Source organism: Cherax quadricarinatus, chromosome 7 (assembly GCF_038502225.1).
Source record: "Cherax quadricarinatus isolate ZL_2023a chromosome 7, ASM3850222v1, whole genome shotgun sequence".
Classification (NCBI taxonomy): Eukaryota; Metazoa; Arthropoda; class Malacostraca; order Decapoda; family Parastacidae; genus Cherax; species Cherax quadricarinatus.
In genome coordinates this window covers 14,534,821-14,552,320 of record NC_091298.1, presented here as the reverse complement: position 1 = coordinate 14,552,320, position 17,500 = coordinate 14,534,821, and the positions used below count along the sequence as shown (strand labels likewise).

Here is a 17,500-nt window from a genome sequence, read left to right as displayed (position 1 = left end):
TCGCCGGGGAGCACATCAACCAAATGACCTCGGCAGCAAATGTTTGCTTGGCAAATCTAAGATTAGCTTTCAGAAATCTTAAAGAGTAAGCATCACCAGCATGGAACCATCCCAAATCAAGCAAGTAATGAAACTGGAAAAAGTGCAGAGGCATACGTAAACAAACATAAGAAATAATGAAAAAGAACTATGAGACAATGGAGATGCTGAGGAGGGCATGGAAGAGAAAGATGAAAAGAAGAAGAAAAGACTTAAGGGGTGGCTGAAATGGCTTCAACGGAAATTAAGAAGTAAAGCCACAAGGAAAGAGGCATACCTGGATTGGTTACCTGGAGGTTATTCCGGGGATCAACGCCCCCGCGGCCCGGTCCATGACCAGGCCTCCCGATGGATCAGGGCCTGATCAACTAGGCTGTTACTGCTGGCCGCACACAGTCCAACGTACGAGCCACAGCCCGGCTGATCCGGCACTGACTTTAGGTATCTGTCCAGCTCTCTCTTGAAGGCAGCCAGGGGTTTATTGGCAATTCCCCTAATGCTTGATGGGAGGCTGTTAAACAGTTTTGGGCCCCGGACACTTATGGTGTTTTCTCTTAGTGTACCAATGGCGCCCCTACTTTTTATTGGGGGCATTTTGCATCGCCTGCCCAGTCTTTTACTTTCGTAGGGAGTGATTTCTGTGCGCAGATTTGGGACCATTCCTTCCAAGATTTTCCAAGTGTAGATTATGATATATCTCTCCCTCCTGCGTTCCAACGAGTACAAGTCAAGTGCTTCCAAGCGTTCCCAGTAGTTAAGGTGCTTGACAGAACTTATACGTGCAGTAAAGGATCTCTGTACACTCTCTAGATCTGCGATTTCACCTGCTTTGAATGGAGATGTTAATGTACAGCAGTATTCCAGCCTAGAGAGAACAAGTGATTTGAAAAGGATCATCATGGGCTTGGCATCTCTCGTTTTGAAAGTTCTCATTATCCATCCTATCATTTTCTTTGCACGTGCGATCGTGGCACTGTTGTGATCCTTGAAAGTGAAATCCTCAGACATTACTACTCCCAGGTCCCTTACATTAGTTTTCCGCTCTATTGTATGGCCGGAGTCAGTAGTATACTCTGTTCTAGTTATTATCTCCTCCAGTTTTCCATAACGGAGTAGTTGGAATTTGTCCTCATTGAACATCATATTGTTTACCGTTGCCCATTGGAAAACTTTGTTTATATCTTCTTGGAGATTAACCGCGTCCTCAGCAGATGACAGCCTCATGCAGATCCTAGTATCATCCGCAAAGGATGATACGGTGCTGTGGTGTATATCTCTGTTTATGTCTGATATGAGGATAAGGAATAAGATGGGGGCGAGTACTGTGCCTTGTGGAACAGAGCTCTTCACTATGGCAGCCTCCGATTTAACTCTGTTGACCACTACTCTTTGTGTTCGATTTGTTAGGAAGTTGAAGATCCATCTCCCCACTTTCCCAGTTATTCCTTTAGCACGTATTTTATGGGCTATTACGCCATGATCGCATTTGTCAAATGCTTTTGCAAAGTCTGTGTATATTACATCTGCATTCTGATTTTCTTCCAGTGCATCCAAGGCCATGCCATAGTGATCCAGTAGTTGTGAGAGGCAGGAGCGACCTGCCCTGAACCCATGTTGCCCTGGATTGTGCAGATTTTGGGAATCCAGGTGATTTGCAATCCTGCTTCTTAGCACTCTTTCAAAGATTTTTATGATGTGGGACGTCAGAGCTATTGGTCTATAGTTCTTAGCTAATGCTTTGCTGCCACCTTTATGGAGTGGGGCTATATCCGTTGTTTTAAGTGACTGTGGAATTTCACCCATGTCCAAGCTCCTCCTCCATAGTGTACTTAGGGCACGCGAGAGGGGTTTCTTGCAGTTCTTAATGAAAACAGAGTTCCACGAGTCTGGGCCCGGGGCTGAGTGCATAGGCATGTTGTCAATGGCTTTTTCGAAATCTATCGGAGTTAGGGTAATGTCGGAAATCTGGCATACATTTATGGAGTTTTGAGGCTCATTCATGAAGAAATCATTTGGGTCGTCGATCCTCAGACCGATTAGTGGTTCACTAAACACAGAGTCGTACTGGGATTTCAATATTTCACTCATTTCCTTGTTGTCATCTGTGTAAGTCCCATCCTGTCTGAGTAAGGGCCCGATACTAGATGTGGTATTTGCCTTGTTTTTGGCATATGAAAAGAAATATTTTGAATTTCTTTCAATTTCACTAATAGCTTTAAGCTCCTCCTGCCTCTCCTGGTTCCTGTAAGAGTCATTTAGCTTAAGTTCGATAGTTTCCACTTCCCTGGTCAGCGCCTCCTATCGTGTATCAGATGTTCTAGCACTCCTGAGGAGCTCAGTGACTCTTCGTCGTCTTCTGTAGAGGGAGCGTCTTTTTCTCTCCAGTTTACTCCTGCATAATAAGAGGACAAGAGAGATGGGACAACGGAAAGGTTATAAATCTTCCGATCTTCACTCCCCTTCTTCTTACCTCATCCCGGTGGCAGGAAACCTCTAAGATAAATCTTCAAGCAAATGTACCTCTTGGAAAAAGACAAAAATGTACATAATTTCATTTTTTTTTCGACGATATTTCGCCCCATAGAGAAGAGAAAATTCTCAGTGTGAGCGAAACGTTGTCAAGAAAGAATGACACCATCCTGCATTTGTGTTCTTTCCATCGTATCGATTTGTATATCACCTAATCTCTTCAAATTTTTTCCCTGTTCTCTATCCCCTAATATATCTCGTGCCAGGCAGCTATCTGTCATCTCCTCGTATCTACCACAGTGCAGAATCCCTGTCAAGTATCATCCCTGTTCATCCTCGCCTCTGCCTACTCTCTACACTCACCTATAGAAGTGACCTCTCACTCAACTTGTGTCCTTCGAAACCGCACCTCGGTCTACTCTATCAATTGCCAAAAAAAAAAAAAATAAATAAATGAATAAATAACCACCATTCTTCCCTTTCCCTCATTTATCATGAAATCATCCCCCATTCCTGAACGTCCCAAGCAAACCAAACCATAATCTTAGAATCCTGGTCATGGAATGGGCAGTGGGGGCGTCGACCCTCAGAACACGCTCCAGGTGTACTCCTGGTATGACACTCAGGACCAGGGGAAACACACTGCTTCCAGCAGTATCCTCTTCCCCTAAGAACTAGAGTCTCATCTCCCCCCGTCTTCAGAGGAAAGCAAGATCCCAGAGTCCTCCTAGATCTCTCATCCCTGCACACCTAAACCTTCTCGCGCTAAGCAGGAACCAAACGGAGATCAAAGAACCATACATGTATGGCACATAAACGCAAATGAAAATGAAAACAGAACACAGAAGAAAAAGGAGTTTCGTCTCTGCCATAGCCGAGACGAAACTCACAGGACTGAAAGCACATGGGATATTTCCTGAGAGGTATCACATACTATGATGATAAGAGTAAGAAAACGAATCAAATCTCAGTATTAAGCTGTGAAAGGTAAAGTGAATGAAATGCATACAATTTTAATTCTTCCTGGTCTCTTTTCTTCCCTCGCCTCTCCTCTAATTTACAGTTTTACTGAAGAAACTGGGATATTAGTTTCCATATGATGAGGTGAACACCTCTTCTCAGGCCTTCAAACATTAATGAAATATAGTGAATTTCACCTTCATTTTCGTAGATTTATGGCATAAATAACTTTTCGATCTGATTATTCGGCAGAAAAGATGTTTTAGGCCTACCTCGTCTGTTTGGCTTATTCGGCACGACAGAGAGTATGTGCGTGTGCATGTGTGTGTGTGTGTGTGTGTGTGTGTGTGTGTGTGTGTGTGTGTGTGTGTGTGTGTGTGTGTGTGTGTGTGTGTGTGTGTGTGTGAGTGTGTGTGTGTGTGTGTGTGTGTGTGTTACGCCGAGATGCAGTTGTGATATATACGTCTTTCATATTTCTTCATCTTTCTAATATTACATTGCTATTACCATGGCTAAATGCTAAAACGAGAGTAATCAACATTATAATATTAAATATTCATTTTCATCTTTCCCATTTTCATTATATGTATATATTTATTCTGGTGAGGAAATAGATCACTCACCATGGGTAATGACCAATTTGTTTGTGTGGCGTCACCTCGTCACTACTCGCCTGATGCCAGCTGACGTCAGGTGTGACAGCATATAGAAGATCTTTATTACTCGTTTACTTAGACTGAGAAGTTATTCAGCAGTATAGTATTATTCTCTCAGTCTCTTGAAAGTAGATTATTTGTAAAACTCTCACCAAGAAAAATCTCTTCAGGGTTTAAAGAGATTTCAATTATTAATCTTGGATCGTCTCTGGTTTGAGTGACAATATAACTTTATCAATTTCATATGTAAATACCCATTCAGTCAGAAAATGTAATTGTAAACGGTACACAAGTTATAAGTCTGTTAAGTGTTATTTCTTTATAAGTAAAGGTACCATTTTAAAATACCTTATATTACGTAAATTACGTTATATTAAAAACAAGTTTTAATGCAGTCTTTTCATCACCACATCGCACAAATCCTTATTACGATTTTCCATGAGTATATTCAATATTAAGCATCTTCTATACTCAGACCAAATAAATTACAAATTCTAAGGTCAATCGTAATATAGTGTGTGTGTTGTGTATGTGTGTCAGTGTGTGTAGGTGGGAAGGGAAAGAAATGGACAGTAGTCTTCAACAGAATAACCTGTAAACTGCTCAGTAGGTGTGAGCTTAACACCTGGCAGTTTGCTTCACCTCCTGTGAGCGCCCACGCACAACACTCCACTCTAACCTTTACTTATAACAAAAAAAAAAAAAAAAAAACAGGTTCACCCTGGCCTGGTGTTCATCAATCACCAAGCTGCAGGTATATCTGCCTGGGGTTAGTGCTATACTGGGCGGTGTTTCATGATCGTCTTTTTACCCTAGACTCCTAGTCATGAAGGTGCTGGCTAAGCTGGTACCTCGTCCCAGATCATTTCCAACCTCGACACTGTTTAAGTTACTCCGTCACCCGCCCGGATGCCACCCACAAGACAGGTTGATTTTTCCCTTGTATTCTGATACTGATATTATTATTATTATTATTATTATTATTATTATTATTATTATTATTGGAGGGAAGGGGTAAAGGAAGCGTTGTGGGCGAGGGGTTTGGACTTTCAGCAACCATGCGTGAGTGTGTTAGATAGGAGTGAATGGAGACAAATGGTATTTGGGACCTGACGATCTGTTGGAGTGTGAGCAGGGTAATATTTAGTGAAGGGATTCAGGGAAGCCAGTTATTTTATATAACCGGACTTGAGTCCTGGAAATGGAAAGTACAATGCCTGCACTCTAAAGGAGGGGTTTGGGATATTGGCAGTTTGGAGAGATATATTGTGTATTTTTATACGTACATACTTCTAAGCTGTTGTATTCTGGGCACCTCTGCAAAAACAGTGATTATGTGTGATTGAGGTGAGTGTTGAATGATGAAAGATTTTCTTTTTGGGGATTTTCTTTCTCTTTGGATCACCCTGCCTCGGTGGGAGACGGCCGACTTGTTGAAAAAAAAAAATTAAAAACAAGCTCCAAACTCATATGGGGCATAGATCACTGATATGAGCGTACCTGAAGGAGACAGTGCTGAAGGTTGATGTGGATGTCATTCAGGGTACCATTAGAATGCGATTATTGTCTCCCATTTTTCGACTTCATAAAGGCAACTCATTTTGGGTCTTGACTCATCCTTATTAGATCTGTCGGTTTAGCTTCAGCAAATATATATATATATATATATATATATATATATATATATATATATATATATATATATATATATATATATATATATATATATACTAGATACTACAGATGCTGAACGCTTTAATATAAAAATGGTTGCAGTTTTCAAGAGTGACGGATACTTACACATCTCTCGTGGAACAGAACAAAAGATATTAAAAAGTAAAGGATTTCTGCACCTTTTACTTTGTGCAACTGAGGCTGGAGAAGTAAATAGGAGACGGACGTGCGACGTTGGCAAGACAAAGAACCATTGTTTTGTAATACAAAGGCAGAGGACTTGTCTGCTTCTGCCCCTCAGCTCTTGCGTGCACGTGAATGTGTGCGTTAGTGCCTGTGTCCAGGTGTCTGACTGACAGAAGATAGTCAGTCAAGTCAGTCTTTGCGTGTAACTGCTGTTGCTTGTGGCTAGGTACTCTATCTTCATTACTAGACAAAGTTTGTTTGGACAAAATTTGTATAGATGTTCTTCAGTCTGTTAGTAAGAACGTTCATGAATATCGCTCTGAGATGATGTGGTTTTAATAATACGTTTTCTGCTTTTCCAGATTCGCTTTACTGCCTCCGCTGGAAACAAGATCAATTACGTGTCGAGGATGATTGTGGTATCGTCGCTGGTAGATGTGGTGGCATCACAGAGAATATGAGTACCAGTGGCGGAACAATTAAGGTGGAAGACTCGTCACAGCGTAGGACAACAGAGGGTTGAGTGTTTAGAGTTCTTGGTCCCTTGGTGTTTAGTGTCAGAGCTTCAGTGTGACATATGGGCGACGGCACTGTGGCAGGGCGTTCATCGCAGTGTAGTCGCCTTAATCTGTAAAACAGTGACAAGACTGTGCGGTGATGCTTTCGTTGTTGCTGCACCTCGTAAGCTGATCCCAAGTTGTGTTACTGATGACAGTGTCTTGATCCCTGTGTGTGTGTTACTGATGACAGTGTCTTGATCCCAGTGTGTGTTACACTCATGACAGTATCTTGATACTCGGCTTCTTGACCTCGATACCATGGCGGTTCAGGTCAACTTGTGCTGGGTACTTTTGTTGGCCGTTCTGGTGGAGCTGAGCGTGGCCACCGACCTGCATAATAGTCTTATTAATTCCTCTACACTAGAAGTCAACGAACCGCGCCGGGAGGATAAAGAACGAAAAATCAAAACAGCCAGACCGAAAGACCCTCTTGTAGTTCAAACCAAGAGTGGTCTGATAAGGGGTTTCAGGAGGAATGTCTTCGGGCAGAACTTAGACTCGTTTTACGGTATTCCCTTCGCTAAACCGCCGGTGGGAAACTTGCGGTACAAGAAGCCTGTCCCAGTTGACCCTTGGCCTGGCATCCTGGATACAGTGAAGCTTCCCCACACCTGTGTCCAGGAGCCGTTTAACTACTTCCCTGGATTTATTGGCGAGCAGATATGGAATCCAAACACACCGCTCTCCGAAGACTGTCTCTATCTGAATATCTGGGCACCTGCACGCCTCCGAGAGCCAGGGGTGGAGAAAACAGAAGTGCTGGTGTGGATCTATGGTGGCGGCTACATGGGTGGCACGACCACACTCGATATTTACGACGCTCACATCATGGCTTTAACAAACAACTTCATTGTCACCTCGATGCAGTACCGCTGTGGAGCCTTCGGTTACTTGTATCTGGACATGGAAGACGCTCCCGGTAACGTGGGAATGTACGATCAAGCTCTGGCCATGAAGTGGATTCGTGATAACATCGCTTTCTTCGGTGGAAACCCAGATCGAATTACGCTCTTCGGCGAGTCAGCCGGCGCTGGCTCTATCGCTGTTCACCTGCTGTCTCCAGTGTCCAGCCATTTATTTGACCGTGCAATCTTGCAGTCTGGCGTCATCAACTCCCCGTGGTCCATCATGTCCGCTGACAAGGCCTATGACATAGGCCTACGCCTCGTAGACGACGTCGGATGCAACGCTTCCAAAATAAACGAGAATCCGGAGATGGTGATGGAGTGCATGAGACGAGTGGACTCAGCGACTATCTCACTCCAGCAGTGGAACAGCTACTTTGGTCTTCTTCAGTTTCCCTCCACCCCCATCGTCGACGGCGCCTTCCTCCCTGACGACCCTCTAGAGATGGTAAAACGTAAAGAAGTTAAGAAGACTGAAGTTCTTATCGGTTCCAATCTTGACGAAGGTAAGCGCTAACCGAGTTACTTGATTTCAAGAGCAGATGTGTGTGTAAATTTCTAAGCGCTTTTTTAGGATAGCGCAACCAAGTGTGTATCCTTCAGGTTTTTTCCTTAGTATTGCTTTTTTTTTTTAACTTTTACAAATCTCTGGTGTCTTGAGAAATGTTTGCTCTGTTTGGCGTGTTGAATTTTGCCTTTGCATACGTTTAAAACTTTGTTAAAGAGGCCCACCCAACTGATAAAGCATACGCAAGCACACAAACACACACACACACACACACACACACACACACACACACACACACACACACACACACACACACACACACACACAAGTGTCTCACATTATTAATATTTAATAGAAATGTTATGGAGACATTTGGGTATTTGTAAAATTGTTGAACTTTATTGTATTTTAAAATGTGTTTGTTGGGTTTAAGGTCTATCGAGTATATGGGTCATTGAGGCCATTATCATCCTGTACACTAACATAATTAATATATTGATCCCTAAAATAGGGATTATATTGCATTCAGTGTATATACACACTGAAATATAGTCATGCAAAACATGCCACAAAGGGATGGAAAAATGTTAACTCTAGGATTTTCTCACTCTTACGAATGCTTCTTCAGGAGCCGTGCAACATTGCAACAGGTTTTAATCGCCTGTTTGCGATCTCTCTCCCTCTCACATACACACACACACACTCAAACATACCAAACACAAAGGCCAAGTGCCTTTGACAATTAGTAACTATTCACACGAACACACACACACACACACACACACACACACACACACACAGAGTGTCAGAGTGGGCGCCTGTGACAAGCGGGGTTCCACAGGGGTCAGTCCTAGGACCTGTGCTGTTCTTGGTATACGTGAACGACATAACGGAAGGGATAGACTCAGAAGTGTCCTTGTTTGCAGACGATGTGAAGTTAATGAGAAGAATCGAATCGGATGAGGATCAGGCAGGACTACAAAGAGATCTGGACAGGCTACAAGCCTGGTCCAGCAACTGGCTCCTTGAATTTAACCCTGCCAAATGCAAAGTCATGAAGATTGGGGAAGGGCAAAGAAGACCGCAGACACAATATAGTTTAGATGGCCAAAGACTGCAAACCTCACTCAAGGAAAAAGATCTGGGGGTGAGTATAACACCGAGCATATCTCCTGAGGCGCACATCAATCAGATAACTGCTGCAGCATACGGGCGCCTGGCAAACCTACGGATAGCGTTCCGACACCTCAGTAAGGATTCGTTTAAGACTCTGTACACCATCAACGTCAGGCCCATACTGGAGTATGCAGCACCAGTTTGGAATCCACACCTAGTCAAGCACGTCAAGAAATTAGAGAAAGTGCAAAGGTTTGCAACAAGACTAGTCCCAGAGCTACGGGGATTGTCCTATGAAGAAAGGTTGAGGGAAATCGGCCTGACGACACTGGAGGCCAGGAGGGTCAGGGGAGACATGATAACGACATATAAAATACTGCGCGGAATAGACGAGGTGGACAAAGACGGGATGTTCCAGAGATGGGACACAGACACAGGAGGTCACAATTGGAAGTTGAAGACTCAGATGAATCAAAGGGATGTTAGGAAGTATTTCTTCAGTCATAGAGTAGTCAGGCCATGGAATAGCCTAGAAAGTGATGTGGTGGAGGCAGGAACCATACATAGTTTTAAGGCGAGGTATGATAGAGCTCATGGGGCAGGGAGAGAGAGGACCTAGTAGCAATCAGCGAAGAGGCGGGGCCAGGAGCTGTGACTCGACCCCTGCAACCACAAATAGGTGAGTACAAATAGGTGAGTACACACACACACACACACACACACTGCACACACTGCAAGAAGGCCTTTGACACAGTTCCTCACAAGAGATTAGTGCAGAAGCTAGAGCATCAGGCGCATATAACAGGAAGGGCACTGCAATGGATCAGAGAATACCTGACAGGGAGGCAACAACGAGTCATGGTACGTAATGATGTATCACAGTGGGCACCTGTGACGAGCGGGGTCCCACAGGGCTCGGTCCTAGGACCAGTGCTATTTTTGGTATATGTGAACGACATGATGGAAGGGTTAGACTCAGAAGTGTCCCTGTTTGCAGATGATGTGAAGTTAATGAGGAGAATTAAATCTGATGAGGACCAGGCAGGACTTCAAAAAGACCTGGACAGACTGGACACCTGGTCCAGCAAATGGCTTCTCGAATTTAATCCTGCCAAATGCAAAGTCATGAAGATAGGGGAAGGGCACAGAAGACCACAGATAGAGTATAGTCTAGGTGGCCAAAGACTGCAAACCTCACTCAAGGAGAAAGATCTTGGGGTGAGTATAACACCGAGCATGTCTCCGGAAGCACACATCAATCAGATAACTGCTGCAGCATATGGGCGCCTGGCAAACCTGAGAACAGCATTCCGATACCTTAGTAAGGAATCGTTCAAGACACTGTACACCGTGTATGTCAGGCCCATACTGGAGTATGCAGCACCTGTTTGGAACCCGCACTTGATAAAGCACGTCAAGAAACTAGAGAAAGTACAAAGGTTTGCCACAAGGTTAGTTCCAGAGCTAAGGGGAATATCCTATGAAGAAAGATTAAGGGAAATCGGCCTGACGACACTGGAGGACAGGAGGGTCAGGGGAGACATGATAACGACATATAAAATACTGCGTGGAATAGACAAGGTGGACAAAGACAGGATGTTCCAGGGAGGTGACACAGAAACAAGAGGCCACAATTGGAAGTTGAAGACACAAATGAGTCAGAGAGATATTAGGAAGTATTTCTTCAGTCATAGAGTTGTAAGGCAGTGGAATAGCCTAGAAAATGACGTAGTGGAGGCAGGAACCATACACAATTTTAAGACGAGGTTTGATAAAGCTCATGGAGCGGGGAGAGAGAGGGCCCAGTAGCAACCGGTGAAGAGGCGGGGCCAGGAGCTAAGACTCGACCCCTGCAACCACAAATAGGTGAGCACAAATAGGTGAGTACACACACACACACACACACTATCACTTGTGGGGTCCTACGTAGATCAGTACCAGTCCATGGCAATGTCCTTAGTATAAATGTGTGTATATATATATATATATATATATATATATATATATATATATATATATATATATATATATATATATATATATATATATATATATATATATATATATATATATATATATATATATATATATATATATATATATATATATATATATATATATATATATATATATATATATATATATATATATATATATATATATATATATATATATATATATATATATATATATATATATATATATATATATATATATATATATATATATATATATATATATATATATATATATATATATATGTATATATATATATAACCCTACTAGAAATAATAAATAAATATGTGAAAGTGTTCACTAGACACTCAGAATAATCGTAATGCTCTTCAAGAAAATTAATTTAGCAAGAAGAGTGAGAAATGAATGATTGAGGGGCCGTCAGAGCAGTGTAACGTAACGGGAAGTTTAAACAGGATCCATGAAGACGACATTATCAATGAAAAAAAAATGTCATTTGAAAACCTTAGGCTGAGGACAGGCTCTGGGACGGAATATAAACATCAAGTTTCTCGCTAAAGCATTAATTATATAAGTTTTATCCTGAAGATGGGGATTGATTTGTCACCGAAACGTTGAATAGCACTTAAATAAATGTCTTAAGTTGAATTTCATTCTCTTCCACCTGCTATTAACTATATTTTTCCAACTTCAATCATTCTTTTATCTGTTATTCTTTAACATTATGGGAAGTGTCACTTTACCTGTGAGAGAGCAAGGAAAGAGTGGAGTTTGAGGTTCCCTTCGGTAATCACGAAACAAACACTGTTGTAGTGTAGTAATATATAAGCAAAGGAAATGCATGTACTCTCTCTCTCTCTCTCTCTCTCTCTCTCTCTCTCTCTCTCTCTCTCTCTCTCTCTCTCTCTCTCTCTCTCTCTCCGGCATCACTGCCAGTAAGAGATATAGCCGGAGAATGGAGCAGAATATTAGTAACACAGGTACAAAGGAAGGTAGAGCCAGGCCGTCAGTCCCATCACAAGGCTAGGAACATATCACGAGCTATACTCTCAAAAATAATATTTTCCCCCCTCCGTGTTCTTGTTTACACTCTCAAAGACAAACACCAAGGGTAGTGATTGATTTTGAGTACCCATATATTCCTACCACCAATATTTACAAAAAGTACAGAGTGCAGTAGAGCAGCAATGTACGTAGATATTATAAAAATCATAGTAATGATGAGTGAGATAGTACAGCGAGTTCATTCACTGGTGTAAATATACTATTAACTTGACCGTCGTCAACGTCTCATCCATTGGTTGGCCTCGAAACCTATCAGCCAATTACATCGTTGTTGTGGGCCCCGACAATTGCACCGCGTCAACTGCCCGCTTGGTTGGTGCAGAAGGGCTACAAGAATTGCTTGTGTGACAAATGCTGAATAAATTGTAACGTACTCACCATTTGCCACACAAGACCAGTATATTGAAATGCGAAGTAAAATTTCGCAGGAACAGAAGATGTAGAAATTCATTTTAACACTGCTACTGCTACAGAAACTCCCAATTCTGTTTCTACTACTGATATATTAGCGGCTATTTGTAAATTGGGTAGCGTACGTATGTACAGAATTAGCACAACAAAAGATTTATGCTCAAACGTGATATGATATTAATAACAGAACGCGCTCCTTCAGCTATAAGTCTAAATCCAATTACTTTTAAGTCAAGGCGACCCCTATTCAACATATTTTGTATTCGTATAGACCAAAATAACGGCTGAGTGTTCAGAATTCGTTTGCACAGTTTGTGCTGTAGCTGACGAGTGACCCACATTCTGCTCTCCAAACGAAAAACGACCGACATTCTTCCACAGAGCTGAAGAATGACTTACATTCTGGTCCTCGCGTGAATTATTACTCACATTCTTCTGCTCGAAGAGTGACCAGTATTATGGCGTCAGGCAGCGGCAGGACACTCCCCACTCTTGTAATCACAATTTGGTATAACCATCTTCGTACGTAATCACGTTGGGGAAGTGTTGCATTAAATCTTCCTGTTCTTTTTTCTGAGTAGTTTATGGATGCATAACAACAATTCGTATTCCATCTTCTGGAATTTCTCCAGGAATATACCCAAGAATATCCCAGGGATCCTCCCAGGGAATGAAGGTCTTCGCGTCCACCAGCCTGGCATGGTTATCTTAGTATGTATATTGATCTTGGGTTTGGTATTTCACTTAAGACGATATCGTCGAAACAAAAATCGTTCTTGAGGTACTCTGATCGCCTTTTTGACTTTCTATTAAACTCCTACTGACTCACTGGGGCTACTAACTACTTCTTATGCAGTAATGTTGATTTAAAAACACACATCTACCAGCTACACACGTAATCCACTACCTTTCCTCTCCATATACCTTCCCATGGCATTCTCTTTTCCACTACAACTCCCTACTACTCCCACATTCCACCAGGGCTCTCCAGGGAATCCTCCAAATCTCCACGGTAACTGTGCTTATCCAGTGGGGATCATTTAGTGCGAAGACCAGACCACGATTCTCGGTCCGATAATCGTGGTCTGGTACCTGCCCAGCAGGCTAAAGGTAATGAAATTATTGTACTTGAAAGAAGATGGCGTCACGAACGGCAGTACAATAGTGAAAGGAGAAAAATGTAGCGGAAAATGAAAATGTCATAGCCATTATGGAGATAAAACTCAGGAGTAATGAAAACTGTGATAAAATAAATGGTGATAAAATAAATGAAACACCAAAAAGGAGTGGCAGAAAAGAGGACCAACCATCAGTGATATTAGAAAGTGAGAAACATAGAAACAGGGGAATTCAAATCCTGTGTACCAGGTACAGTAATATGTAAGAGATAACATAAGAACATAAGAACATAAGAAAGGAGGAACACTGCAGGAGGCCTGCTGGCCCATACTAGGCAGGTCCTTTACAATTCATCCCACTAACAAAACATTTGCCCAACCCAATTTTCAATGCCACCCAAGAAATAAGCTCTGATGTGAAAGTCCCACTCAAATCCAACCCCTCTCACTCATGTACTTATCCAACCTAGATTTGAAACTACCCAAAGTCCTAGCCTCAATAACCCAACTAGGTAGACTGTTCCACTCATCAACTACCCTATTTCCAAACCAATACTTTCCTATGTCCTTTCTAAATCTAAACTTATCTAATTTAAATCCATTACTGCGGGTTCTCTCTTGGAGAGATATCCTCAAGACCTTATTAATATCCCCTTTATTAATACCTATCTTCCACTTATACACTTCAATCAGGTCTCCCCTCATTCTTCGTCTAACAGAGGTAATATTTCCAATTATATGTAATCCACCACAAACAACCCGCAGGGTAAAGTAAGAACGACAGAGCTTTCCATGGAGGTTCAGTTACACATATAAGAAGATTTTAAACATAGGGAAATTTACTGGAAGAACTGTGATTCGAGCTTGGTATCGGAAATATGGAGGAGGCAGGGAGGACACTTTTCTTTTAGCCAGCATGTAAAGGAAGCGCCAAGAATGAGAGATGAAAGCAAGTTGGTAATTCTTGGCCTGGTTTTCACTCCAAGCTAATATCGCTTAGTAGAAATAGACAATGGTGAGTCTATAGAGAAAAAGAGGGAAAAGAGAAACAGGAAATTAGAGAGGGGGACTATGAAGGTATGGTAACGTTGTGGAGAGAAATAAAATAAGAAAATAAATGGAATGATGAGGCAAAGCAAATGATGATGAGGGTAACATACATAATGTCAAGAAGCAAGAGAGAAAAAATCATATCAAGAAGAAAAAGAGAGAGCCTATTATTCAACGGAAATACAAATAAGCGAAAAAGAGGTCGAATAGGACATTCAGTAAATGAAGAAAGCAGGAAATAAGACAGAAAACGATATAACATTAAAAGGCCAGAAACAGAACCAAAGTTACATCATAGCTACATTAGTAGACATTATAGTGGATCACGTAAAAGGATTGCAGAAGAATGACTCCAGGTTTACGTAAGACAACAGTGAGAAATTCACTGAGAAGACGAGTCAAAAATAAATATTTTGCAAACAAGAATGAAGAAAAATGTGTAAACAGGCTACACTAGACCTGATCTTCACTCTGAATGTTTTAGACTTAAGGCTGATATATTCTGAATGATTCAGACGTAGGGTAGATTCTGAATGATTCAGACAAGATAGATACTCTCTGACTGATTCAGTGATTTAGACATATGGCAGAAGCACTCTGAATGATTCCTACATAAGGTAGATACTCTCTGAATGATTCAGTGATTCAAACATAAGGTAGATACTCTCTGAATGATTCAGTGATTCATACATAAGGTAGATACTCTCTGAATGATTCAGTGATTCAAACATAAGGTAGATACTCTCTGAATGATTCAGTGATTCAAACATAAGGTAGATACTCTCTGAATGATTCAGTGATTCAAACATAAGGTAGATACTCTCTGAATGATTCAGTGATTCAAACATAAGGTAGATACTCTCTGAATGATTCAGTGATTTAGACATACGGCAGAAGCACTCTGAATGATTCCTACATAAGGTAGATACTCTCTGAATGATTCAGTGATTCAAACATAAGGTAGATACTCTCTGAATGATTCAGTGATACAAACATAAGGTAGATACTCTCTGAATGATTCAGTGATTCAACCATAAGGTAGATACTCTCTGAATGATTCAGTGATTCAAACATAAGGTAGATACTCTCTGAATGATTCAGTGATTCAAACATAAGGTAGATACTCTCTGAATGATTCAGTGATACAAACATAAGGTAGATACTCTCTGAATGATTCAGTGATACAAACATAAGGTAGATACACTCGGACACTAACACAGGACACTGTGACGACCGTGTTGAAGACCTTCAGTCACCAATTTTTAAAACGAGTATTTACAGCCATTTTTTATTTTCTTACTATACTGTGATTTTTGTATCAGTCAATATTTTATTTAAACAGTTAATCATATCTTAGTTTTTATTTAAATAGTGAGAGGCAGCAGCACTAAAAACTTTTAAAAAATTATGTAATTGTTTTCGCTTCCCATCACGGTTCACTTTTTTTTTTCGTCCAATAAACCATTCACTAATTCCAACAGTTTTTTTTTTTCATTTTATTCGTCCTTTATTTTATACTTTGAAGATTTATCTCTCCTAAGGAACGGTGTTTTTTTTTTTTTTTTTTGGCAATTTGGTAAATACTTCTGCACCTTCATTTCTTCTCCTTGTGATTAACTCTTCCACCGTCACAGCGGTTTAATAAACCTGAGTTGCGGGAATATGTTTTTTTATTACTGTGTTTGATATTCAGTGTTTTATTGTTCTTTAGGTTTGATGCCCATTTTCTCTAGTGGGTATTTTCAGAGTTAACACATGTGGTGATGTGTCACTCATCTCTCACTCAACACTCATCACTCTGTGGTGCTGTGTCTCACTCATCCTTCACTCAACACTCATCGTGTAGCGTGTGTTTTGACACGCTAGTTACTGGTGAAAAAATCTTATCCTTAAATTGCTATTGTTAATTAAAGCTCCCTTTTATTAACATTCAACTCCCTGGTCTTAGCGTTGAACCGTCTATCGTTAAGATTCAACATTGTATTATTGTTTCAATTCCCCTCTTCAGTATTCAACTCTCTATCAGTAAGATTCAGTTTTCTATTGTTAACATTCAACCGCCTATGGTTAAAATTCGACTCCTATTGTTAAGTTTTAAACTCCCTATTTCTAACATTGAACTTCTTGTTCTTAAGATTCAAGTCCAGTGTTAATATTCAATTCCCAATAGTTATATATATTTTTAGGTCGTAGACAGATACATAAAAACAGAAATTACCCACTCTGCTCTGTGAAAAAAAAAGGCCGCATAATAATATTCATTGCCAGTTACCGCATTCTAATTCTCGAATCTCTAATACTGTCGAAGAGAAAAACATCAGAATTTGTTTTTCAGAAGACAATACATCGCCTGACATCCTCTCCGAGAAACTTACCGACGCAGTCCGGCCTTAAAATTTTGAATCATTGTAAGTTAAATTCGTGAATTAAATGGTAGATGAAAATGAGGCTTGAACACCTCAAATTACTTCTTCAAGTCTTCCACCGTCTCCTGTGTTATTCTCGGTGTTGAACTGATAAAGACCGCTGGCTGGCAAAACGTCTCTACAGTAAAGATATCCTGGTTTTGCCCATGTGGTTTATTCGTGTTTTGTCGGTGCGGCAAAACCAATAATAGAACAATGTCTGAGTTCCCTAATATTGTCATCTACATCGTGAAGTTCAGATGTAAGGTTGAGAGGAACTTTCGTCTCTCCTCTCTCTTTCTCTCTCTCTCTCTTTGTCTTTTTTTTTCTCTCTCTCCCTCCGCAGCCTCCGACGTCCGCCTCACTCACACACCTTTAACGTGAAGTGAACCAGCAAACTT

At 41.0% G+C, this 17,500-nt stretch overlaps 1 protein-coding gene across 4 annotated transcripts in view; it reads left to right on the top strand.

Moving 5' to 3' along the window:
• The window catches only part of LOC128686813 (acetylcholinesterase), a 388,717-nt gene that overhangs the window by 327,658 nt on the left and 43,559 nt on the right, over positions 1-17,500 (top strand). For 3 of the 4 annotated variants that reach the window (XM_053773924.2, XM_053773927.2, XM_053773925.2), the window contains one exon: positions 6,347-7,955. In XM_053773924.2, the coding sequence (XP_053629899.1) occupies positions 6,803-7,955 (1,153 nt within the window). In that variant the 5' untranslated portion in view covers positions 6,347-6,802. Of the gene's footprint in view, positions 1-4,976; positions 5,052-6,346; positions 7,956-17,500 lie in introns of those variants that run through there. The other variant, XM_053773928.2, reaches the window with a different exon arrangement.